We start from the raw sequence: 27,572 nt of genomic DNA on the forward strand, positions 1-27,572 counted from the left end.
TGTAATTAATACATAATCTCTGGGGTGATACTTGGAGACTTTGTGAATTCTTGCTCCTCAATACTGTTTCATTCAATGGTTTTAGCATCCATTAGTGACTCCTGCTTGAGCCAATTATTACTGTAATAGCTATAAAATGGTCACCTAGACCTTGATAGTTGGCCTTGCTTTCCTAGCCCTGATTTCTGGTTTCCCGAACCATGATTCAGCCTTGTTCCTTCGATTATGCTGCTTTTGCCCTGTTCGGTAACCTGTCTTCCTAACCCTTAGCACTAATAGCCAAGCCTTTTTGCATTTACCAGAGCGTCAGTGAAGCAAGCGTAGACAGAAAGCAAATAATGCTTTAAGCTCTATCTATTAATATAGCCTGACTATTCTGACTTTAACTTTGAGACTCAGAAAGCTGGTTGCATAGATCCTGCCTTTGCTCACATGTCTTTTACCTCCAGCCTCTCAGATCACAAATTGCGCTACAAATAGCAAAGGCACCGTCTTAAGAAATCAAACATGATCTGTTTCCCATTGTCCTCAAAATGATACTATTAGACACCGAGTGAGCAAGGACATGGACTTTCCACTTCATGGACCAAAGTGGATAATAATCCTTCGAAACTGCAAATGGGGGTGTTTTGTGCAACCTTCTTTTTAGCAAGTACTGATTTATTAGAGAAAATTGCAGACTTTGTAGGTGGCTGGTTATAATAATATAAGGTTAAAAACAGAACCATAAAAGTTGAAGACATCAGAGATCACATCTAAAAATAAAGCGAATGCTTTTTTTCTTTCTGTAAGCTTCAACGAGAAGCCATTTGAGGAAAAGCTAATCAGCTTCAGAGACCTGTAAAAACAGATTCTAGAGTTCTCACCGCCATCCCACTGTACAAATTAACCTGAGCAAACTCTGAAATCTGTAAATAAATTATTTTACCTTACATCCATCCACGTTTCCCTCTTGATGTTAAAAATACAAAATACTGATAATGAAATAAACTTCATGATGACTGCTACAATTACAGCCTCAATAACCGGAGTTTTTGCAATAAAATTCTCTCTTTGTCAGTTTAGGTAACTACGGGTGGAAGCTATTTGTGGTCAAGAGGAGAACTTTTCTGGCCAATTCCCCAAGGCAACGCAAGTCAGGAGAAGTCAAAGAATCGAAATGCTTACTGAATTCATCCAAAGAAGGCACTCACCCAAGAGACGAAACTAGATTTCTCAGTTGACTCAATGAGATAATCTAACTCCCTAGAACTGAACCCAATTTAGTGACTGAAAGTAAGTCTTTTTTTTAAGATTTTTTTTTTTAAAGATTTTTAAAAGTAATCTCTGCATACAACGTGGGGATCAAACTCACAACCCGAGACCAAGAGTTGCTTGCTCCCACCGACCAAGCCAGCCAACTGCCCGGAAAATGAGTCTTCGAAAAGATAATAACCAGAAGCTGGACCTCAAGGCCATGGGAAGGAAAGGGACCTTTCTCAGGGCCAGGGTGCTCTCCACCCTGGAGCACCAGAGCTTTCTTTTTTGCTGTCACTTCTCTCCCTAGATAACCTGTCTCATTTCATTCTCTGAATCATGGCCTACACCTCTCTCTGAACCCTAGATTCATACATTCAACTCCTTACCTGCTGTTTTCACTTGTAAGTCTCAATGGCACCTCAAATTGATTGTGTCTCAAGTGGAACTCTTGATTCCCGACAGTGTTCCCCACTATGCCAATCAAGGTCAGTAGACAAAGCTGGATATCCTGAGGTCGTACCTATTTTGCCCCCTCTCTAGGTGCATCAAGTCTAACAGAAAGTCAGTCTGTTTCCAAAATACATCTATCCTAGCTCTCTTTGTCCACTGTCAGCTCTACAGCCCAAGCCACATTATCTTTGGTCTGAATGATTGCAATCACTTGCCAACTAGACTCGCTGCTTCCTGTCTTGCTCTCTTCACCTCCATTCCCCATAGAACGGCCAGAGCAAACATTTAAACACATAAATGATGTAAAGTAAAGTGGTCTCTTGAACTGGATTCTAGAACAGTGGGAAAATCTGGTGAAATGTGAACCAGGTCCGCAGTTTTGAGAAATGTAACAGGGTCACATATGATGTCAACGCTAGGGAAAGCTGGGTAAAGGGCCTAGGCGAACTCTGTGTACCACCTTTGCAACTTTAGTGTATATTTAAGATTATTCTAAACCAAAAAGTTTATTTCAAAACTCCATAAATATCGTGGTTTGCCTTTGTTTAAAATCCTTGCATAACTTCCCACTGCACTAAAATCCAAACTCCTTGCCATGGGCTCATAGGTCTTACATCATCTGGCTCCCAATACGTTTTTTTTTTAGTTTGTTTACTTAAGTAATCCCAGTGTAGGGCTCGAACTCACGACCCTGAGATCAAGAGTCACAAGGTCTTCCTACTGAGTCAGCCAGGCGCCCCTGATACTTAAAAGAAAAAAAAAGAAGAAGAAAAAGAAAAACCCACAAAACTCATTTCCTACCAGCTAATGGCCTGGCCACTGGTTTTTTGGAATGTTCCAGGCCATGTCAGAGGCTGAGGCCTTGGCCTTTATTGTGCCTATATTAGCTTGCTAGGGCCATCATAACAAAATACAAGAGATTGAGTGGCTTAAAAAACCTAATCCTATTTTCTCACAGTTCTGGAGGCTAAAAGTCCACAATCAAAGTGTTGGTTTAGTTCCTTCAGAGACATCTTCCTTCAGACTGTAGGTAGCCATCTTTTTGCTGTGCTTCTCACACAGTCCTCTCACTCTGGACTCATGCGCCCTGAGTTTTGTGTGTCCAAGTTTCCTCTTCTTTAAGGCCAGAGCAAACATTTAAACACGTAAATGATGTAAAGTAACGTGGTCTCTTGAACTGGATTCTAGAACAGTGGTAAAGTCTGGTGAAATGTGAACCAGGTTGGATTTGGGCCCACTCCAGTGGCCTCATTTAACTTAATCACCTCCTCAAAGCCTGATCTTCAAACACAGTGACATTCTGAGGTACTTCAGTGTAGGGATTCTGAGAGGACACAACTCAATCCCTAACACTCTCCTTTCCTGGACAACCCTGAAGATGGTTGGCTTCTTTCAAGCTCACGTCTCAGCTGGACCTGTCACTTCCTCTGAGAGGCATTTCCTGACCTTGGCCAAGCACCCCGCCACCCTATTTCTTGCCTGCTTTGCATTTATAGCTGGAATTGTTGACTTGCTTATTATCTGCTTTCCCACACTCCAGGGGTAGTGGAGGCCTTCTCTGTCTTATTTACATATCCTCACTGCTTCTTGTAATGCCTGGCCCACTAGCACTCTCAACATGTGTGGAACAAGAAATGGCTTACCGGCAATTCAGACAAAAGGAGAGTCTCGTCCGGAAATCACCAGTATAGTAAATTCCCAGGTATGACCGTAAAAGCAGCAGCACCTAATATTTTCATGGTACTTTACAGTTCATGAAGGGCTTCCAGGTAAATGAACCTGTCTGAATCCTCCAAACCATGACGCAACCATTATTTACTCTCTTTTCTTGATAAAGAAACCATTGCCTAAGGTCACGCAGCTGGGACCTCAATACGGATCTTTCTGTCTCACAGAGAACGACTTTGTGTTCTTTGATTACAATTAGAAACTGAACAGATCCACGTATCCCTGTCAGGGCGCCTCCGAGGAGAGCTTTGTGAAGGACCCAGACTCACACTTCCAGGAACTAAGCCGGGCATTCTTTCCATCTGCTCTGAGGAGTTTTGTTGCTGAGGAATAATGGCCAAACAAGAATAAATACGGTGCCCTAAGGCTCTTCTACTGTGTGTGTGTGTGTGTGTGTGTGTGTGTGTGTGTGTGTGTGGTGCTGGTGGTTATATAAACATGCTTTCTGTAAACCAGTCTGTTTCCAGGGGTATGAAGAAGTGAAGAAATTAGGAGACCCTGATTTCCTAAGTCTTCACAGTCGGTTTAAGGAGCACTTAATTTCCTTTTAAATCTATCTTTGTCTGCCTTGACATCTCTAAGACTCACCTGGGGGAGCTTTACAAATCCCACTGCCTGGACCCCACCCCTGACCGATGAAATCAGGACCCCAGGGATCGGGACAGTGATATCAATGAGGGCCAAAGCTTCCCGGTGACTTTACTACGTGGCCGCCATCGAGAATCATCCGTCTAGATCCCTGAATGGGAGTAATCGGGGTGGTGGCTTCTATCTCCCCTCCTTTAACTGGAGGATGGGCTCTGTAAAGCTCCAGACACTTCCAACTGGAGAATTCAGCATTCCTAGAGGGACGATGTTCTATCCTTCTTGTGTGCTGGCTGGTTGAGACCAGTCTGCAACCAGGACCAATGAAATCAGAATCCCAGAGGAATGGAACTCAGCCAGGAGCTGTTGTTCAAATTTCTCAGGTAACTCCAATGTGCAGCCGAGGTTGAGAGCCACTGCTTTAAACGGTGCTGACGCTGTTTGGAAGAGGAAATAAAGGCGAGTCTGCTCCCCATTAACCCCACGGAGCCACAGTAACCCGGCAGCAGCTGTCACACGTGTGCAAAGCACCTTCTCTCCCAGATCTAGATTTATGGCCTCGGACAAACAACAGAACCCTACCTTGGCATGGTGCCGTCTTCCCCAGTGCTAATTAAAACCTAAATAATTCTCATTATTATGTGCACAAAATAAATGGGCTTCAATTTAAGACAACTTTCCCACTGTGTCCTGGTTAATGTAATCACAACTTACAGGTTTTCACAATCATAAATATGAGTTTTATTTTAACGAGGAGAAGATATTTATAGCTAGTCATCCCACTACTATTTTTTTTTAAACTAGATATGGGGTCATGTAAAAAAATGACTTGTACAGTGATTGATAATGGGATAACAACATGTACTCTCTTCAATCACTAATCAATATGATTATCACTAGCGTCTTTCAATTTAATTGTTGCTTCTTATCGTCCGTCATCAGTTTCATTAAGTTTTTGGCAGGTAGGGGAGGAAACAGGATGCAGATAACGGTATGAAGGATGCTAGCTGAATGATAAGACTATACTCCCAGAAAATGCAAAGAAATAAACTGAGTTTATTAAATAATTTGGCAAAGCGATGAGACCAGAGAAATACCCGCTACTGCACAACATTCTCTAGCCATTCTGCTTCCCACCAGCAACTCTGGACTCCTCCCTGGACAGAAAAAAGAGTGTGCCAGCACACACCATCTGCTTGAGGCTCTAGCTTTGAACCCCTGGACAAAGTTGGCTTTTAACAACGAAAGCATTATTACATAAATACATATTTGCCATGCTCTGGTTTTGAAGCACTAACAAGTGTGAACGAAAACCAGTGAAGTCTTCCTTTTCCGCCTCCCTGGGACCAACCTCGAAGCAGGGGGGTGACCCAACAGCTGCTTTTGGATATGGTAATTGGAGGAAGGAGAATGGGCCAAGAAGTCTGATCAAGCCAGGGCTGGTCTGTCTGACCCTGCGGCCTCTGAAGCAAGACCTGGGGTTCTATGGAGTGGAGCCAGGCAGAGGCTCGGATGGGAAAGTGGGCAAATTGGGCGCCATGTGGTGTGGGGCCCCTGAGTGGTCTCAGAGTCAGTAAACTGGGGAGGAGGAGGCAACACAGGGGACAAGGGCTGGCATTTCTCCAAGAGGAAGCAAACTGTCTTGACAAGGACCGCCTACCAGCAGCCAGGGGCTCCACGCTTCTCTTATGGGCCAGATTAAATCTCTGAGAGCACGGACAGAGGATTTGGACGGAGGACATTGATGCCAACCACAGATCCTGGCTTTCAGGTGGCTAACCTGGGATTTTAAGGTCCTACCAGAGTAGTGAAAAGAACTTAGCACCCACCGCAAAGGGGTACGGGATAATGAAATGACAACCATGTCCATTTTTCTGGACCAGCTGAACTGAGCAGAGAATATACCAGAAGATCACGCTGGTCCTATCCACCTATAAGGATCTCGGTGAGCCTGCACATGTCCTCACACCTCTGCAATGGGGCAGGTTTTACCTACTCGTGAGGTCAGAACCCCAGGGAAAAACAGAAAGCAAGGGAATGTGTTTATAAAGACTAAAAGACATTTGAAAACGTTCCCCATGCTGTGTTTTCAGACTGCGCCGGTTAACGTAGTTCAGGGACGTCTGCTCTGTATCAGCCTTTCCTTGATGGTCCTCAGCCACATCAAAACGTTAAAAGGGTCAAGCCCATTTCAGTATCCAGTGTCTGGCGAGTACACTTAAGTATGGAATACAGTGCAGCCATTTAAAATCATACAGGGAGGGGCGCCTGGGTGGCTCAGTGGGTTAAGGCCTCTGCCTTCAGCTCAGGTCATGATCCCAGGGTCCTGGGATCGAGCCCCGTATCCGCCTCTCTGCTCAGCGGGGAGCCTGCTTCCCCCCTGCCTCTCTGCCTACTTGTGATCTCTCTGTCAAATAAATAAATAAGTAAAATCTTAAAAAAATGATAAAATAAAATCATACAGGAAAGGATACTTCAGGATATGTTAAAAATGGCATTCTGTGTGATTCGGTTTTGGGACAATTGTCTAAAAAAACTTATAGTGATCTGTACCATGAAGCGCCATCAGCAGTAATCTCTGAATTACAAAAAAACTATTGGATTTTCTTTTCTTTTGCAGGGGGAGTGGTGCTCTTTTGCATTTCCCAAGTTTTAATAACCGTGTATTAATTTTCCAATCAGGAAAGTCATTTTACAAGGGCTCAAGTTTAAGGGTGATGTAACATGAGGTTTTGATGTGGTTGGCCACCAACGCACCTCTTATTTCAGGCTGCTGACGAGGATGTGGTCCTCAACTTTTCCCTCGAGGTTATCAACCACTCAGGGATGCAAACGGTTGGGGAACCTAAACTGACCAAGGCCAGTACCCCAGCCAGTTGCACTCTTCTCTCCCCTGGAAAGTTCGGGAATTCTGGGGAAGGCATTCGGCTGGGACAGCGGGTGACATCTATCGATTGGGTCAAATTCTGAGACCTGCTGGGTGCTGTTTTGACTTGAGTCTCTCCAACCCGGGGTCAGCAAACTTTTTTCAGGCAATAAACAGTTTAGGATTAAGGGGCCATATGAGCTCGGTTGCAAGAAGGCATCTCTGCTGTTACAGCAGGAAAACACCTTCGATCACACACAAATGAGTGTGGCTGTGTTCTATCAAAACTTGATTTACAAAAAAAGTAGTGTGCAGACCCCGGAAAACCTCCAGGTTTCTTAACTTAGTTCAAGAAGAGGAAGCGACCAGGTACCAGCCAAGTCCATCCCTGCAAATACAGTCAAAACTCCCTTATCCGCATTTCGCTTTCCATGGACTCAGTTACGTGTGGTCAACTGTGGTCTGGAAGCAGAGGAACCTCCTGACCTATCATCAGAAGGTCAACAGCAGCCCCGACAGTACGACACTCTGCCTACGTCATCCACCGTCATCTCATCACGTGGGCATTTCATCACCTCACATCGTCACAAGAAGAGTGAGTATGGTGCAGTGAGATGCTCTGAGAGAGTGAGAGAGATCCTATTCCTATATTAGAATTTTGTTCTAATTCCTCTGTTTGATTGCTGTTGCTGTTAATCTCTTATCTGTGCCCAACTTATAAATTAAACTTTATAACAGGTATGGGGATGTAAGCAGAAACAGGGATATAGGCGGTTTGGTATTATCTGTGGTTTCAGGCATCCACTGGGGGTCTTGGAATGTGTCCCCCACAGGGAAGGGGGGACTACATAACTGAAAGTCGCTTTTTAAGCTTTTTCCATGTGAGGGATTAGCAGTGGCGACTCTATGCTGAACGGAGGGAAGCCCACTATTGTGCTTATGTCTGTCTTTCTTTTCTTTCTTTCTTTCTTTCTAAAAGATTTTATTTATTCATCTGACATAGAGAGACACAGCAAGAGAGGGAACACAAGCAGGCAATGTGGAGAGAGAGAGAGGCAGGCTTCCCGCCGAGCAGGGAGCCTGACGCGGAACTCGATCCTAGGACCCTGGGATCAGGACCTGAGCCAAAGGCAGATGCTTAACGACTGAGCCACCCAGGTGCCCTATGCCTTTATTTATTATGTTGGTTTTTCCTCCAGCTAAGCTACGATTACCTGAAGTTTGAGGAATGAGTCTACATTTTTAATACCATGTATGAGACGTGATACACACTCAATACTCAACAGAGAAGGTGCTCGACATGCCCTTGCTGGGAACGGCGTGAAGGACTGAGTGTCCTCCCACACCGAGCTGGTGTGAAACCTAGTTCTTGAGTGACGCCCCCTGGGAGCCACTCCAGCTCTGTCCAGGTAGACTCCACTTTGAAAAGGACAACCTGTGTTCCCCCACAAATATACCTGTACCTTCCAGAAGGATTTGTTCCTGCCGACTTTCTTTTTTTCTTTCTTTAACATTTTCTTTCTTTATTTACTTATCAGAGAGAGCAAGAGAACAGGAGCAGGGGGAGAAGCAGAGGGAGAGGGAGAAGCAGGCTCCCCACCAAGCAAGGATCCTGATGCGGGACTGGATCTCAGGACCCTGGAATCATGACCTGAACTGAAGGCAGGTGATTAACCGACGGAGCTACCCAGGCATCCCAGGCAGGAACTTTCTAGAAGAGATTTCTAGAAGATGTTGACACAAAGAACCATAATGTAGGCCTGGCCAAAAACGGTTCTTTCTAAAGGGTTTCTGAGTTCTTTTCAGGGTTTTCACCTGGAAAAACAAGTTCGAGTTGATGATGTTTGTGAGTCCTTACAGCTCTTGCCTCGTGGCACTTAGGTGCCCCCACGACCTCCTGCACCCTGGTCTGCATTCCCTGGGCTCTGGGAAGGCTCCAAAGAGGTCACCTTGTCAGGAAAGGCTCTCTTGACCATTCTGACACAGTCTCCATCTTCATCATTCTCCACAAACGCAGAACACGTAAATGGAGGAGAGATGAATAGGTAAAGCTCTGTAGCCTCTAGAGCCAGGCTCTTCCCTCAGTGGGTCCTGATGGAACCCAGACCCCAATCTTGGGGTGAGGCTCTTGAATCATCAAAACATCCACTCCCAAAGAGAAGGCAACTCCCAATGACATGGCCCCAACAGAAAGAGGCTGGGGTAAAAGCCAGGTCAGAAGATGGATTCTCACCAATATTAATAAAGTATGGGGCTGAAATCTAGAAAGAATTGGCTTGTCCCATAAGGTAAGTACTTTGCAGGACAGGTACGCTGATTTTAATGTGGGATATCTATTAGTGTACTTATGTGAACATAAGCATAGTCCAGAAAATCCATACAGGATGTACACAGATATTTGATAGTGTTCATTTTTCTTTTCTTTTCTTTTTTTAAGGTTTCATTTATTTGAGAGAGCATGAGCAGGGGGAGGGCCAGAGGGAGAAGGAGACTCCCCGCTGAGCGGGGAGCCCAACATGGAGCTCGATCCCGGGACCCCGGGATCACGACTTGAGGCAAAGGCAGACACTTAACTGACTGAGCCACCCAGGCGCCCCATAATCATTTTTCCAAGTAAATGTTAACAGTCACTGAGAAGATGTACGCTCAATCCAGTGATCAGAAAGCAAATCCTGGAGTTCGAGGTCCCCACCTCCCCCTGATACACCAATGACAACCATTCTAGGTCACCAAGATTTCTGCACAGAGGCCTGCAGAAAGGACACAAAGCTGGAAAGAAAGCTGGGCCACAAAGAAATTCCAGGGAGAAATAATAGGGAAATCGCCCTAGAAAGCAAATGCCAGAGCTTCTCCAAGGTCCCAGGCACAGATCCTGCCACTGGCCCTCAGCACCCATGGGGCCAAGAAACTGTCATTAACTCTCGGAGCCCAGAGGCTGAGGGCACAGTACGGAACCAGGGTGGTGGGGGTTGGGGGGCGGGCGCACTACTCACGCGGTCGTTGCTGCCTTTGTTGTCCTCGTACTTGGTTTCTATATGAATGGAGAATTTCGGCAGAAAGGAACACTACGGGGGAAAAAAGTAAAGTTCCATTAGCATACCATTTTTTCCTCAATTCACATTCACCGTACATCTCTGGACCCTCTCCTGACCATCGTGCTGGGTGCACTACTCCCCATCAGTAATGTGAAGATACTAGGTCAATATCCAAATTCAGAAAGAAAGCCGCCTTTGGCAACATGAACACACTTGTACCCAGAAGTCAGGCCAGAGTTGTCCATTTCCAAAAGGAGTACGTTCTCTGAGTCCTATGACAGGCTTTCGAAAAGCAAACCCCTGAAACAGGCAGTACCAATTCTGGGGTGCTTACTGCCTGCTGTTGGATACCTGGGGACCCAGCTTTAACCTTTATATCAATGTGCATAGACAGCTAGGGCGGTGGTATACGGTAGGAGAACTTTAAGATAACACATTATTGACGTTGGACACACCCGGATTTTGGTTTTGAGTTTATCACTTGGCAGCTCTGTGACCGGGGTCACATCGTTTAAATTTTCTGAACCCTGGGAGCATGGAAATGGGGGTAATAATTATTGCATATAGTAACGTTTTGAAGGTTCAATCAAATCATATGTGTAAAACACGTAACTGCTAGGCACAGGGGAAGTGTTCAACAAATGAGAGCCATCAGAATGAGGCTGTAGCTGAGCTTGACATAAAGGGCATCCCCCCTTTTTGGCAGCACAGGGGAGAGAAACCCCAAAAGCACACTGCCCTACTGTCGTCCAGGCTCCATGAGTCACCGTCTGTGTATTAAGTAGATGTTAAGGGTTAAGGTAGCCTGAGAAGAGGATTTTGATGGCTGTTGATGTAACCTCCCTCCTGCTGGGCATTCACTTTCCTGGCCACAAGAGATGGGATTGAAGGCTAATGGGGAAAATGACCCAGCAACTCCACTGGGAGCTGCAGGTGTCAGAGAAATGAGACTGGCTGATACGCTCACAATCCTGAGTCTGGCTCCTTTACTGATTTATCCAACACACATGGAACACGTATTCCATATACCAGGCGCTGGTCTAAGCGCGTTCAAGTTCTCGTTCATTTATTCCTCATAAACATGCCATGGAGTAGGTATACCAGGATGATCCCTGCTTTCAAGATGAGGGAACAGGGACACAGAGAGGTTGAGTAAATGGCCCACAATCACATAGCTCGTAAACAGTCATGTCCAGATTATAAGGCTGGTGGCCTTGGTCCCCGTGTCCGTGCTGGTCATCACTATCCCGCTGGTTCTCAAAGTGGGGTGCTCAAAACCGCTACAGCAGCAGCGTTCTAGAACCAGCGAGAAATGCAAATTCTTGGGCCCAACCCTGTACTCACTGGGTCAGAAGGTCTAGGGAAAGGGCTCAGGCATCTGTGTGTATGTGTGTGTGTGTGTTTAAAGATTTATTTATTTATTAGAAACGGGGGGGGGGGTGGTGCAGAAAGAGAATCCTCAATCACACTCCCTACTGAGCACAGAGCCTGACATGGGGCTCGATCTCACGACCCTAAGAGCATGACCTAAGCCAATCAAGACATAAACCGAAGTCAAGAAGTTGACGCTTAACCAACTGAGCCACCAGGCGCCCCCCGCCCCACCCCAGGCATCTGTGTTTGGCAAGCCTTCCAGGGGGATGTAGGTGCCAGCTTTCACTGGAAAACCATCTCATTACCCCGCACATGGGAAGAAACCAGTGTGCCTTAGCTAAAATTCAGAAGTCTACGATACTTCGCCCCATGTGCTTCATCGCCCCCTAGTCCAGGATCCCCTTTCAGCGCAGCGGAGAACCCTAGCAGCATGTGTAGGAGGAAGCAGAGGCCTTGGACGTGCCATTGATAATTCTGACATCACGTGACTGTGTGCACTCGGCATTCATCTGTCTTAATCCAAGTCAAACAAGCAAGCTGAACCGTGACTAAGGAAACACAGAAACAATCAATCCCAGTAATTGTCTTTAAGGAGAATGAAGCTCTGTGATTATTAACACCTTCTCTGCTGTGTCCTCTCAAAACCCTCACTTCACAGCTGCTGCCCTCACACACACACGCGGTCCAGGGGATGTCCAAGGCAGGGCTGATCAACACGAATCAAGACATTGGAGGAATCGGAGGGGCTCAGAGGCCCACAGCAGAAGCTCTTGACATGGGAACTTGGGCAGGTGCATCTCCTGAGACCCTTTTAAAAATATCAAGCCTTCTGGCAAACTGATTGGTCCTTTTTAACCCATAATTCACAGGAGGATCAGTGCAGGGCGGGGACAGCGCCAGATGGCAAGAGGACAGTCGTCCTGGGCGGGGAGCTGAGTCTGACTGCATCAGAATGGAGCACTCCACGAGGAGTTTTTATCAGTTGAACCCTAAACCACTTAACTAAGGTCGAACAAAATGAATTTTTGCATTTGGATATTAAGCCCAAATATGAAATGCAAAACTCGTATGCAAATTACCAGATGCTGTTATTTTTTTGAGTCAAGGACTTAGGTTATTTTCATATCAGAAATGGTAACCCTGCCAGAGGCTGGGAGTACACCTGGTTTGGCTAGGGGGCGGGGTTGGGGGGCTGTAAGGGGATACACGGATACACGGATGGGACAGGTCCGCTCTAGGCTGGTCAGGGTCTTTTCGTGGAGCAGGGGTTTGGGACTGATCATCGCCTTGGGATATCCAGTGGCTGGTTCTCCAAGCCGTGGAGGTGTGGTGTTAAAATCAGGACGACATCTGGCCTGGAGCATTTTCAGAGCTGTCACTAAAATCTTTCTGGCTAGAAGTCCATCTTGAGATCTGGTTCTGCTCACCCGACACACGTTAGCTGCCCTAAAAACCTAGTCCACTAATCCTAGTAGAGTCTTAGCGATTACCCAAGGTTTTTCATGCCTCCTGGCTGGCTTCTGAGGTTATCCTGAATCCCTTCCCTTCTCTAGACCCCCTGGGCTTCCTTCTTCCTCTCTTACAGCGGATAATTTTAACTCATAGTTTGGGAAGACCATGTGACAGAAACACCCAGAACTTCCCTCTCTTCCACTGCAGATCTGCTCATTTCTTTATGCTGCTGCTTCTTCTTTGTGAATCAGAGAAAGACGCTGCTTTCTGCATTCCAGTGGGAAATCATGTTAACGAGAACTGAGACAGAGAGCAACGGACCAGGGCTCAAATCTGGACTTGAGCAAATTATTGTGGCGTTCCCAGCCTCAGTTTCCCCGCGACAGAACGGGGACCACCCTTCTCTACTCCATAGGAGTATTGAGAAGATCAGTAAGATCATTCTGGCAAACCCCAGCACAGGGCCTGGCACATAGCAGATGCACAACAAAAAAATATTTGTAAGTCTCTTCTCTGGAAACATGTTTCATCGATTATTTGCCATTTCTCCTGGCTTCCTTCCTGCAGTCTAAAAAACACCATGAAAAGTGTCATATTCCTAAAATACGGGTATCAAGTTCCTTCACGGATGTTCCTTCCTTCATCTACAATTAATGGCATGTCTCCTTGTGTCCACAGTCTAACTCTATTAAAAAAGTAGCACATGGGGTGCCTGGGTGGCTCAGCAGGTTAAGACCTTCGGCTCAGGTCATGATCCCAGGGTCCTGGGATATAGTCCTGCATTGGGCTCCTTGCTCAGCGGGGAGTCTACCTCTCCCTCTGCCTCCTACTCCCCCTGCTTGTGCATGATTTCTCTCGCTATCTCTGTCAAGTAAATAAATGCAATCTTTAAAAAACAAAACAAGGAAAAGAGTAGCCCAGGCCTCCGGTCTGCCCTTTCTCACCTCTCCCTCTTCTCAACCAGAGCAGCAGGGTATGGAAATGATGGAGGGTCCAAGAATTTTCAAACCAGCACCGCTTCCCTGTCCACACCCTGAGGAACTCTCTACACTGTTTAACATGAGCCAAGAATGCCACCTTCAATGGAGGGGTCTCCTAGGGTCTGGCCTTGGCCCTATTTTCTTGCTCTGAGCCCCCTCCCTTGGTGATCTCACCTGCCCGTCACTTTGCTGCGACCACGTTCAGGCTGATCTCTCTAATGCCACCTTCTCTTCTCCCATGTCCAGCTACCCACCTGCCATCCCCAACAAGGGTCCTGCAGCATCCAAACTGGAAGGTCCACACTGAGTTCAAATGTTCTCCTGCCCCCCACGATCACCCGAGGGCCGCCATAACAAATGGCTATGAGCGGTGTGGCTTATCACCCTTAGTTCTGGAAGCCAGAAGTCTAAAATCAAGGTGTTGACAACGTACTGCTCCCTTTGAAGGGTCCAGGGAGAACCCTTCCCTGTCTCTTCCAGCTTCTGGTGGCCCCGGGTGTCCCTTGGTTTGTGGCTGCTCCAACCTCTTCCTGCGTTTTCATATCACCTTCTTTTCCCCGGGTGTCCTCCTTTTTTAAGCTACCAGTTACTGGATTTAGGCCCATCCTATTCCTAGTGTGATTTCATCTTGGATCTCAAGGTCTGAAGCTAATTACATCTGCAAAGACCCTATTTCCAAAAGGTCACACTCAAAAGTTCCAGTGGGCATGAATTTTGAGGGGACACCACTGAACCCACTACACTCACCCATCACATCCAATGAAAGCCCAAATCCTGCTGGGTCAGCTTCCCTCCTTAAAAGCAAAACCTAGAATCCTCTGTTGATACCCTAATTTTCTTCATGGCTCTGCCCTATATTCCTCCCAGCCAGTCCCAGAAGACCACTCGCCAGTCCCTGGAACACATATGACCGCCATGTTTTTTTTGCTGCCCACATCATTTTCAGCCTGAAGCCTCCTTCCTAAATCTCACCCACAGACCATCTCACATCCCACGTCAGAATGATGATTCCCCTGCGCACAGGGAGCATTCTGTTTGTACCTTCGTCACACACTTATCTCCTTTTCTATCTCCACAGCTGGCTCTGTGTCTGGCTCACCCATCAGAAGATAAGCTGCAACCTTTCCCTCAGGGGGATTCTTCCCTACTCCCTGCCGTCACTGCCACAAGTCCCCCAGACATTCCAGTCTGAAAGCTTCTGTTTCAGTTCTGCTTTCTGTGACTAAGGGCTTTGTTCTAGCCATGAATAGACCATCTCACCTGGGCACCCTCAGCTATCTCAAAGGAACCCCACCTTCCAACCTTGGACTTCCTCCAAACAAACATGTCCTAACCCCTGAAGATTCGGACACATTTACACCAATGAGGGGGATTCCATGCCACTGAAGGAACCATCATCAGGAGTGTGGGAGCAGAAGACAGAATTGGGAACCTTGACACAACCAACTGGAATGTGTCTCTTCTGAAGGGAGACATTAGGAGTTTCACCCACTGGTACAACTGGAAGGCGTCAGGGATTCAGAAGATTCCCGTGCTCTCTGTGGCACAGTTACTTGGGAGCACTGAACGCTTGAAGTCCCGTTTGGCTCATAGAAAGACTAAAACACTCATGGCAGGCAGAATTCTCAGGTGGCCCCCAAGACTCTCAGCCTTTGGGGGGTGCCTGGGTGGCTCAGTGGGTTAAAGCCTCTGCCTTAGGCTCAGGTCATGATCTCAGGGTCCCAGGATCGAGCCCTGTGTCAGGCTCTCTGCTTAGCAGGGAGCCTGCTTCCCTTCCTCTCTCTCTGCCTACTTGTGATCTCTGTCTGTCAAATGAATAAATAGAATCTTAAAAAAAAAAAAAAAAAAAAAGACTCTCAGCCCTTGGGATATACACCTAGCCCAATCCCTCCCCCCAAAGTGTGGGTAAGACCTTTGAGAATAATGGGATAGTGCCCTTTGATTAGATTACCAAGGCAATCAGATGATACTACATTATATGAATTCTTTTTTGAAGAAGCTGAGATTCTGGCTGCTCTGGAAGAAGTAAGCGGCCATGTGGGGAGATGGCTATGGGGCTAGCGCCAGGGAAGTTTCCAGATGCTGCGAAAGACCCCTGGAGGCCAGCCAACTAGAAAACTGGACTTTGGTCCTATAACAGCAACAAACTGAAACCCGCCAACCAGGGAGCCTAAAAAAGGACCCTGGGCCTCAGATGAGACTGGGGCCCAGCCTAGTGAGACTCTGAGCCACGACCTAGCTAACCTGGGCCCGGTAGACACTCTGAGATAATACAATTGTGTCTGAAGTGGCTAAGTTTGTGGGAAATTTGTTGTGCAGCAACAGGAAAACCAGTAAGAATACCTAACCTCAAGAATCACCCGTTTGGCTTTCATCTGCGTAAAAAAATCACTCCGTGGCAGTCTGCAAAGGTCTCAGGAAAACGGGGGATTTGTGCTCGTCTAACTTAGTAGCTCCGGCTGCGGAAGTCGGCGGGTTTGTCGATGACACTGCTTATGGCCCAGGGTGACATCTGCCAGTAACCGATGGCACTGAGCTTGCCATGGGCAGGTGTCCCAATGGGGCAGGACCCGCCTCACCCACAGGAAGCAGGAATCCGGTAGAAAGAGCACAGGCTTTGGAGTGAAACAGACGTTAGTTCAAAGCCCAGCTGCTTTCCTCACAAACTCCGTGACTCCGAGGAAATTCCTTGATCCCTCTGAGCCTCAGTCTTCTCCTCCACAAAATGGACACGGTACCAACCGCATCACTGTGGCGTGAAGATGGAATGATCGAGCAAAGGGCCAGGCAGTGGCTGGTGGGACGGGTACCCAGCCCACGGCACCCCTGCCCGAGGGAAGGAAAAGGCTGGGGTGGGGAGATCCTCCCTGCACACATGCACAGTCACGCGGGGAGACTGTGGACTTGGAGGGGTGGTGGCAACAAGAGGACACCTGACGACGGGTCCTTCCCAAGATGTGGTGGCCATAGCACAGAGCAGATTTACGCTGTCCTGGCCTCACTCTGCCTCCTGCCCCGCTGTGCTGTTGAGGACGTGTGGGATCGTCTTCTCCCTGTCTTTGTCCTTCCTAACGGCCTGAAGCAGCTCCTGCTTCTGTGGGCAGGGCTTGCTCCCCCGACCTCTTTTCTGCTTTCTTCGACCCCCTGCCAACTTCAGGCCGGGCAACAAGAACACGACCAGGATCCCTGTGGACTCCCTTCTTTCCTAGACGTAAAAGGCTTTATTCCTTCTCGTTCACTCAGCCTTATTACAAAAACCGAGGCTCAGACAAGTTGAGAAATAGCATCCAAAAAAAAAAAAAAAACCCACCAGCATCTGGGAGCCCCAGGGGTCCCCTGAGATGACCCTGCTTCAGGCGGAAGACCAGGCCAGTGACTCTAGAGCAGGAAGATGAAGACGGGAGAGAGGCAGTAACGTGCCCGAATCCCCTGGAGCCCGGGGGACCTCATGAGTCACGTCAGCCCCTCTCTGCTTGCCTTTCTCCCCTGGGCCCATTCAAGATCTGGAATCTTCTTTCTCATGAAGAATCTTTTTCCCCCCCTCTCTCTTCTTGACTAGAAAAGCAGCTCGGCCAGGAGAATCGTCCCTGATACTCACTTTATTCCATGCAGGGTTTGTTTTGCCCCCTAACGCCCTAAAAATAGTAGCAGTGTCACGGGGACATGAGAGACACGAGGCAAAGCTCTCCTGTCATCTCCTCTTTGATTTTCTCGCTTAGATCCTCCAGAGCCAGAAAAGTCTCACGAGGGCCGCTAGCATCGGCTCCTGCTACAAGCAGCTTCTTCTGGACCCAGCAGCCACGCACGCAGCTTCCGTGGGCCTCCACCGGCAACGGTGGCCACGGCCATTACCGCGCACTTGGGAAACTCCCAGCACCCGAAGCCAAGTGCGCAGGAAAGCGAGGGGTCTCTGCGGAACACGGGAGTGCGCGGGCTTGTGTCTCTGGGAAGTGATGAGACACTCTGGGGAAGGAGAACACCAGGAAAAACCAGTGGAGGACCTGGCCCGCTGCAACAGTCATTTCCAGACCCAGCACTCCCGGGGCCAGCGTCGGGAAAGGGGAGCGGCCCCGGCAACCAGCACGGCGGGGCTGGATTTTCAATTCACTACAGACATGCTCTGGAAACATGAAAGAGCTATTTTTAGTCCGGTGATTGATTAGGGTTGCCATGGCAATAAGAAACACTTACGAGAAGAAAACTAGATGGAAGCAAGTCTTAAAGAGAAAGGGGCAAGCCCGTGGGAATTTCATAGTTTCCGGCGGCGGGTGCTGGAAGCCCATTCTGCAGGCCGCACACGTGCACGGGGAGAGGGGATGGGGGCGGTAGAGACCGGACCTGGGGAGTCCAGTCTGAGGCTCTCCAGGGGGTGGCCTGCACCTTCCAGGCGTGGCAGGGGCCAGACTTCTGGAAGAAATGTGCACCGTCCACGACAAGGAACACCATTATGGTCATGGCGTCCTCTCTCAGCTCCCGGAGCTTGATGAAAACCATGGGCTAAAAGCGTATTGATCCTGCCCTACATCAGTTTACAAAGTAAAGTAAAAATCCCCTTTGCTTCCTCTCACAGTAGATTTCTAGAACTTTCTGAATGATGCCTCATGGTGCATCTGTTAAAAATGGACTCCAGGCCCCTGGACTCATGATGTGCTCTCGGAAAGTCAGTGGCGCCCCCAGAGCCCACCCCTGAAGCCAGGACTTGATTTTTCCATTCCTTTTTTTTGTAAAGATTTTACTTTTTATCTGAGAGCGAGCAAGAAAGAGCATGAGCAGGGGGAGAGGCAGAGGGAGAGGGGAACGCAGGCTCCCCGCTGAGCAGGCAGCCTGATGCGAGGCTCGATCCCAGGACCCTGGGATCACGACCTGAGCCAGAGGCAGATGCTTCACTGACTGAGCCACCCAGGCCCCCCTGTTTTTTTTCTTTTTTAAATAGCTTTATTCATATCGCAGATTATTGACCATTTCAAGTCTACAGGCAGTGGTTCTTAGTATATTCACGGAGCTGTGTAACCGTTAACACAATGTGATTTTAGAATAATTTCTTTACCCCCAAGAAAAAGCCCCATACTCTGAGCAGTCACTCCCCATTCCCACCTCCCCAACCCCCAGGCCCTAAGCAACCCCTAATCTAACTTTCTCACTCTCCGATCTATATCCTCTGAACATTTCATACCAATGAAGTCACATCAAGTGTGGTATTTTGTGTCTGGATTCTCTGATTTAGCATCCTTTTCATGGCAGAGTAGAACTCCATTACATGGACATACCATCTTAAACTTTATCCACTCATCAGCTGACGGACATTTGTTTCTACTTTCCCGCTATTACTAAGAATGTGCCATGATCGTTCTTGCCAAGTTTTTGTAGAGACACATGTTTCCATTTCTGTAGGGTGTACACCCAGAGTAAGAATGCTAGGCCATATGGTAACTTTATGTTTAACCTTCTGAGGAAGAGCGAGGTGGTTTTCCAAACTGACAACAGCATTTCACATTCTCACCAGCAGGGTAGGCAGGTTCTAGGTTTTACACAGGTTTGTCAACACCCATCACGGAGCCTAAGGCGGGGCTTGAACTCACAACCCTAAGTCAAGACCTGGGCAGAGTTCAAGAGCTGGATGCTTAATTGACAGACCCACCCAGGTGTTTCTTAACCCAGGGAAGTTTTGGTATTACCTTTGGGTCAAAAATGATGATGCAAGGTAACCACAGGGAAGTCTTGATATGTCTTTGGGTCAAAATGATGATGTTTCTTAACCCAGGGAAGTTTTGGTATTATCTTTGGGTCAAAATGATGTTGCAAGGTAACCACAGTCAACATTCCTCATGTCCAGTCTGAGACAGACATGACGTAACACTGAGATAACGATGACAGCAGTACGGCACCATTCCAAGTATTGGATAAACAGTAATTTTTTCTCAACTCTTAACCCTCACACGGCTCTAGGAGGGATGTACGACTATCACCCTTGTCTCACAGGTAAGACGTCATCGGCCCAAATCACATCCCATTTACGTGATGGAGCTGAGACGCAGCCCAAGCTGTCTGGCTTGGAAGTTCAAGCTCATGACCCTACGACTTGCTGCCTCTTGAGCGCTAGGAAATCACACAAGTGTTTCTAGTGGAGCTGAGGGCTCAGTCAGGGGTGATGGTGACAAAGGCATAGGGTTTGCTTCTCGGTGGGTCCTGTGGCCACTGAGAGCAAAGCAAATATGGCTGTGTACACCTGCCAAATGACAGATATGCCCTGCTTCAAACGAGCCTGAGGAAGAAAAAGAACCATTTACTCAAAAGACACACTGGGGAAATAATTATTCATTTAAGAAATTCACAGTGGTATTCCTTTAAATGCCAAAATATCCTAGTACCCTTCAAATACAATCATTTTCAAAAATTGATTTTAAATATGATGGCTTAAGTTAATTCCTGCTGTGAAGTGCATTCAAAATCCTGCTCAGGATTCAAGGAAGGGCATAAATTCTCAGGTGTAAAAAATATTACGTATGAAAAAATATTCATCACTGTACTATTGGTCCTATGAAAGACACAGAAGCAACCCAAGTCTGCCAGTAGAGGGCTGGTTAAGGACATTGTGGAGAACTCCAAAGCCATTAAAAACCAAATTATGGGGCACCTGGTTGGCTCAGTCAGTGGAGCGTGTGACTCTTGATTTCCCGGTTGTGAGTTTGAGGCCCACCCTGGGTATAGAGATTACTAAAAATAAAATCTTAAAGGGGCACCGGGGTGGCTCAGTTGGTTGAGCATTAGGACTCTTGGTTCTGGCTCAGGTCATCATCTCAGGGTCATGAGATCAAGTCCCACATCAGGTTCCTCATGCAGTGGGGAGTCTGCTGAAGATTCTCTCTCCCTGTGGCCCCCACCCCAGCTTGGGGTTCTCTCTCTCTCCAAATAAATAAATTAAAGCTTAAAAAATAATAATAAAATAAAATCTTAAAAAAAAAAAGCGAAGAGTAAAAGAGGAGGATCCAGTTTTATAAAAAGGAAAGAAAAGCATGATAAAAAAAAGCACATTAGTATATGTGCAGAAAACATGGAGAAAGACACCAAAATATTCTCATGGAGGACAGCAGTAGAAATCATGAGGTCCTTTCATTTCCCATGATATACATTTTTATAATGCTTGTATTTTATAATAAACATCTACTTTTTTAGTAAGCAGGAAAAAATTCAAATCCAATAAAAAAGTAAATGAACACATCTGTGAGCTCCCCAAGTAACTATATGGGATCTAATGGAAGTCACAGGCATTCTAAAAAATTCTCCTGAGTCCACTTTAACGGAAAGGGGAACATATTATAAAGAGCATGGTTGAGAAAATGGAGGAGGTGCAAGTGTGGGAAGTTTGGGAAATAGCTTTTTCAAGTGGTTCCTGTCTCATCCCTCACACTTGTTCACAGAGTTCCGGGATGAGGAAGGATCTGAGAGGGGATGGGGTTTTATAGCTCAAACTGCTTTTTAAATGGCACTGGAGGTCCTTCTATAAATAAAGCATTATATAGGGACATGATGGCTGCTGAGGCATATCCATGGAACCTCCCGGACTGAGACAAGCCATGTTTGAAAAAACCAATGATTGACCTCAATAACTTAACATTTTATTCCTGGTCATCAGGCAGAATCCTTCCATGTCTGAGGACAAACTTTCCAAGGAGGCTTGGAAAGAAGAATGTTAAACGGAACAGTTGAGAAGCTGGCTTGGGGTACACGAAGTGTTTACAGAATTTCTTTAGATCATTTGCTTTTAGCTTTTATCTAGAACTCAGTGCATTCCCCTCTGGCCATCTTGTTCTGTCTCCATGCACACGTGTCCTCTGCTATCAACGAACATTAAACCCGATATAGACTTGACCTTCTCTCTAATGGAATTCCCCTGAAGACATTGATTCTCTGGTACTATAGTCTATATTATCATATTAAATGTACTCCAAGGCCATACAGGGTATTTCAGCTTGAGCTGGGATCATTAATAAAAATGAACTTGCAAATGTTTCCAACTTTCACCAGCAGGAGACTTACATCCAGAATGTTCCACAGGGCTAGTGCGATCAAGTCTAGGATTTGGGATTTACTATCTTTTTGGACTCTGGGGCTACAAACTGTGCTATTTGTAAAAGAGCAGACTATGGGGGTGGGGGTCAACCTGTATGTAAAGGCAGTTAGGAGACATCTAGACCTTAAAGTACCTTCCAACTTCCTTTATTCTTCATCAGGACGTTTCATCCTCCCAATCGACCCACATTTATTGGGGGAGGGGGGTTGGTGAGGGAGAAGCAGACTCCCCATTGAGGAGCTCAACACGGGCTTGTTCCAGGACTCAGGGATCATGACCTGAGCCGAAGGGAGATGCTTAACCAACTGGGTTACCCAAGCGTCCCCACCCCAACACACACACACCAATTTGAAGAAGGTGTATGTCTAGCTGTCCTTCCCACTGACTCAGAATCTTAGTCATCATGCAGGGAAAGCTACATAGGAAGTAAGCGGAGATTTTAGGTTCCACTGGGTTCTTGGGTTCCAAGGTGGTGGGGGAGGGAGGAGGAGGAGAAGAAGGGGGGGGGGACAAGCAAGAGGAGGAGGAGAAGAGGAGGAATAATAATAATAATAATTACTCTTATTATTATTATTACTATCTTAAAGCAAAGAGAAGGAGAAAGGGATTTCATGTAAATAATAGGAATGAGGGGCGCCTGGGTGGCTCAGTGGGTTGGGCCACTGCCTTCGGCTCAGGTCATGATCTCAGGGTCCTGGGATCGAGTCCCGCGTCGGGTTCTCTGCTCAGCAGGGAGCCTGCTTCCTCCTCTCTGCCTGCCTCTCTGTCTGCTTGTGATCTCTCTCTGTCAAATAAATAAATAAAATCTTAAAAAAAAAATAATAGGAATAAGGATGAATCAGAATGACTTCCCTGATAATATGCTGCATAGGAAGAAAAAGGTGGCCAAAAAGAGCAGTGCGACCTGAAAGAGAGAAGTACGGTGTGGGGGGTTGGAAAGGAAGGGAGCGTGTGGCGGCGGAGCCTGGAGACGGAGCAGGAAAACATGTGCCCGCGTCCCAGCCCACACCAAGGAAATGAATGTCAGCCTCTCCCAGGCTCCCCGGCAGCCTGCGCCCTACACTGAGGCTCTGTTCATTCATTAGTTCATTCATCGCTGGAGCCTCTTCCGTCCTCTGACAAGCTGAGTAACAGCGTCTCACAGGAGAAGCAAGGCCAGGAAGGAGAGGCAACAAAGACATGAATGAAAATATGTTTTCTCAATGGGGCATGGTTTGCGGCTGGTGCCTCTCTGAACACTGAGCGGGGAAACTACATTCGAGCTCCTGCAATCTAAAGCTGGACCTTTCAAGGATAAACAAGCAGAGGGTGCCTGTGAATACTGATAGCCACGCAGAGTGAAGGCAGGGCAGGGATTTAAAGAGACAGGCGGAGCGCATCAAATGAAAAAGAATCACATGTTAAATAACAGAGAGGGGAATGCATCAGAAGGATGCCCCAAATATACAGGCCGGCAAAGGACCGGCTAGGAAACTGTCAGATTACAAGCCTTCTCAGTTAAAAACTGCCAGCAGCACCCCTCTGAACCAAACTGGGCAAATTCCTTATCTAAAAATACATTTACTTTCTATTTTTTTTTAAAAGATTGTATTTATGTCTTTGACAGAGAAAGAGAGAGAGACAGCGAGAGAGGGAACACAAGCAGGGGGCTGGGAGAGCGAGAAGCAGGCTTCCCGCTGAGCAGGGACCCTGATGTGGGGCTTGATCCCAGGACCCTGGGATCATGACCTGAGCCCAAGGAGGATGCTAGACAACTGAGCCACCCAGGTTCCCCTAAAAATACATTAAAAAAAAAAATTAAAAAAAAAAACCCCACCCTTAAAGATAAGAGCAATGTTAAAATTCTGAGCTGGAAAGACCGTTACATCCTTGTCGTTAACACATAGTTCAGACCATCACAGAGATGACAAGGTCAAACACATGGGGGCAATTTTGCATCTATTTTACTTCATCACTGAAATTTACTATTTCATTACACCCATAGTTATAGGCAATTTCTGGTATTTTTACAGAATGGAATCTGCCCCACAAAATCTGTCTGCTTGTATTATTCTTATCTCCCCAACGTAAACGGAACATGATTTCAAAGGTATTAATGAACTGGAGGAGAGAAAACCAATGTCCAGTGCTGTAAATGCTAAACAGAAAACAAAGAAAGGAAGGTTCCATTAAACAAGTATTTTTTTTTCCCCCTCTGACGGCTGCCCTCTGTAAAGTCATTCAGGGTGATGTTTTAAAAAAATGCAGACAATTTCCAAATGCTAATGTTATGGTGGTGAAACCCATTCCATCTCCTGCCCTCTCCCCCCAAGATGGCTGAATTAATTCTCTTTGAAGTACAAAGACGAGCTTGGGAACAGCTAGAGGAAATGTAAAAGAGACACAGCAGATGGAGAACTTTGCTCCTTCCAGGCCTCTCGCTTTACAGGCACCTACAGACTGGGTTGCTGGGATGAGAAGACAAGTTCTAGTCCTGCACAAGAACTATGGCACGCCTGTGAATAAGCTGCTTTGCAACTGGTCCCCCCAGCCGACCAGTTCATTTCCTAAATGGAAACAAATCTGATGCATGATTTCACTGTCATCTCGGTAGATGGCTATCTTTGCCGTGTGGGCTCACAGCACTGACTTTGAAAAGACATTTACAGGTTATTACTGTTGGGAGCCCTTCAAACCAATGGAATTTAAGTAAGAGTAATCATTATGCAATGTATTAACCCACTGAAATTTTACAGCAAATGACATTGCCCGAAATAGAACTGACCCACTGACCTATTTTGTGGGTGCATAATGGCTCTAACCCGAGAGAAGCTTCTGGTATTCCCCTAAGTTTTAGAAGGCTGTCCTTGCAAAAGCCAGGGTCCCAAGGACAAGTAAGTGTGGGAAGTGCTGCAGCTCCCTTTTTGAATGTTCACGGTGTATGGCAAAATTGTAAAGGCTCTGAGAACTCCTGCAATAACAAAAATCTGTGTAGCTCTGCATAATCCAGTGCTTCCTGTTTAACTGGCTATGTACCATTTAATGGTAGGTATAAATGATTTTAGACTGTCTCCATCTAAAGTCGCTTGACCCCTGAAGATTTTCTAAACTTGGCAATTCTGACTCTATTTATGACGCCAGCCTAATGCCATGACCTCTGTCTCCTCGGACTTCAACTATCTTTCTCTGGGAGGGCCTGTGGCCTGTGGCTAATTGCTGCCTTGCTTCTCTGGCCTATGGCTAATTGCTGCCTTGCTCCTCAGCACACCCCCAACAAGAAGACTGTTTCTTCGACCTGGTCCCTACCAGGTCCCAGTTCACATGGCCTCATTTCTAAAGGGTACTGCCCTGCCCACCACCTACCACCCACAATTATGTTCTGCCCTGGATATTCAGGGCTGATTGTGATGCAGAGACAGAAGTCATTTCCTACCTAACTCAGATCCCTACCCCTGTCTCCAGGACTCCGAAGAAGGAATACTTGCGGACCATCCTTCCCTTAGCTTGCATAAGTAGTTGAGATGGCTCCATTGTCCTCTCTCTGATTTCCACTGAAACAAGATAGATCCTTGAGTTTGGGTATGAGTGTATTTTCTCTGTACTTGCACCTTTTCCTTGTTATGCAATTCAGTGGCTTCTACTAACCTTGGCTAGGACTCAGTGGAAGGTGGGGAAGGGGATCCCAAGAAAGCTGGACAGGCACGGAGGTCAATGTCTGCCCACACAGCACCCAGCTCTTTCCATTATCAGGGACCTGATGAGGCCCCGATTTCAAGTGACATTCCTATCCAGAACCATCAGTTGCTTTCAGAAATATACCTCAATGTCCCTGTTGCCACTCCTGGGAAGATGACCCGAGTTCACCCTGGGTGGCTGATGAGACATTCTCAATGGTGAGTAGGCTTGATTCTTTTTCCTGGCCGGGCTGAACCGACCCTGAACAACCCTATCTGTCACGGTGGCTCAGCACCATTTGAGGTACTCAGGCAAGAGCCCTCTCCCTCTCCCCGCTCTGTTAACATCGTCTTCTCTGCCTCTTTCAACAAAATAATTATACTGTCGGGGAACACGGGACAGCCCATGACTACCTCTGCTCCCTGGGTAACCGCAGCTATTCTCATGAACACAAATGTGCTTCCCCTTTGTCATTGTTCCTTCTGCGATTCTTATTAAAAAATATTTTGGTGGAGGGGCAGCTGACTGGCTCAGTTGGTAGCGCATGTGACTCTGGATCTCGGCGCTGTGAGTTCGAGCCCCACACTGGGTGTAGAGATGACTTTTCAAAAAAAAAAGTAAAAAAAAAAAAAAAGAAAGAAAGAAAGAAAGAATATTTTGGTGGAGTGGGAGTGGAATGGTCACGGCCCCCAAATATAACAGAGGAACCGTATATCTAGGTCACTGCCATCAACTTCTGATAACTTGTTTCCAAACTCTTACAAATAAGAAAAAAACTTTTTTTCCCCTTTATCACTCCCAAGGCTGAGCTGATGCTCTTGAGCTGTGTCCCTAATCTGGTGTTGCCTTTTTTTAGCTCCAGAAAAACAAAATTAGTGACTCTGGAAGGCAGCCAGCCTCTTCGGGCACCTTCCTTTGTGACTTTACAAACAGAAGAACCGGCAGGTTTAGAAGAACTGGTGAGGTAGTCTGTCCTCTGGAAAACTGTCATCGTGTGATTCTTTGTTGACTCTGTAATTAAGACTTTTTTTTCCCTACAGCCAAGCTAAAGATATTTTTTCCACTTCCTGGGCAAATGGCATTTCCACATAATTCGAACCACACAGTCATACGCAGTGATGAAAAAGCTTTTACGTTCTGGTGACTGTGATCATGTTAAAGCCCTCGATGACCGTAAACAGAAAGTTCTGTTGTCTGGGTTTTGTCACAAATGAGGGCAGCATGAGTTCTCAGTAATAGGCTGGACAGTCACATCTAAGACCAAGGGGATCCTAGGAATAGACGAACACTGCTCTGGGCTAATCCTGTGACAAGAGACAGCTGTCTAGAGTCTTGAGAAGCCCTCTGCCTCCCTGAAGGGTAGGGAGGCCAAGGGTGTGGTGACCCCAGTGGAGAGTCAGGCACTGGAGAAGTTTTGCTTTGGGCAAAACTTTGGGCACAGACAGGAAATACAGGCTTGAAATGACATCAAGAAGAGGTCTTTAGTATTAAAGGACTGGGGGTAGACAGAGGGCAACGGAAAAGCATTTCAAACAGGGGGAAAAAAGAGGAAGACCATCGAAAGCATCTGTCATAAATCCAGGGAGCCGACCCTGTAGTTAGAGAGAAGAGTGGGCTCTTCCACCCAAGCTGTCGTGGGTAGAGAGCGTGAGAACTTGGCCGAGTCCAATGCAAGGGGAGGGGGGGCTGCTTCAGAGTGACCCCTGCAGGCCTGACGGAGCGCACCGGTAGCTTGAGGGACCAACCCAGACTCCCAGGCATTGCGAAGGCAGAAAGAAAAACTGTGCTATGTTTAGGATGGAAAATCAAAGTGAACTAGCTGGGAACAATGTTGCTTCCTTATGGAGAATGAAACACACACCTTACTTGCTTGACATTCAAAGCCACCAGGACTTGACCTTGCAGGGTCCAGGATCCAGCTACAGCACTGGCCCACTGGGCCTGGAGAGAGCAGGCTCTGGACGAACCTGTGTCCTCGCCCCATATAGAGCCCTTGAAGACCCACCCCCCAATGGGAAGGTCTTGGGAGGTGGGGCCTTGGGGGGTTGAGTGGGTTTAGATGCCTGCACGAGGGAGGAGCCCTCAGAACGGGATGAGTGCCTTTAGGAGAAGACATCAGAGAGTTTCTGTTTCTCCTA

General features: G+C 47.0%; 1 protein-coding gene across 3 annotated transcripts in view; it reads right to left on the reverse strand.

The window, feature by feature from the left end:
- PITPNC1 (phosphatidylinositol transfer protein cytoplasmic 1) overlaps positions 1 to 27,572 on the reverse strand; it is a 257,099-nt gene that overhangs the window by 80,962 nt on the left and 148,565 nt on the right. For all 3 annotated transcript variants that reach the window (XM_032320018.1, XM_032320019.1, XM_032320021.1), the window contains exon 5: positions 9,862 to 9,933. In XM_032320018.1, coding sequence (XP_032175909.1) covers positions 9,862 to 9,933 — 72 coding nt within the window. The remainder of the gene's footprint in view (positions 1 to 9,861; positions 9,934 to 27,572) is intronic.

Source organism: Mustela erminea, chromosome 18 (genome assembly GCF_009829155.1).
Source record: "Mustela erminea isolate mMusErm1 chromosome 18, mMusErm1.Pri, whole genome shotgun sequence".
NCBI lineage: Eukaryota > Metazoa > Chordata > Mammalia > Carnivora > Mustelidae > Mustela > Mustela erminea.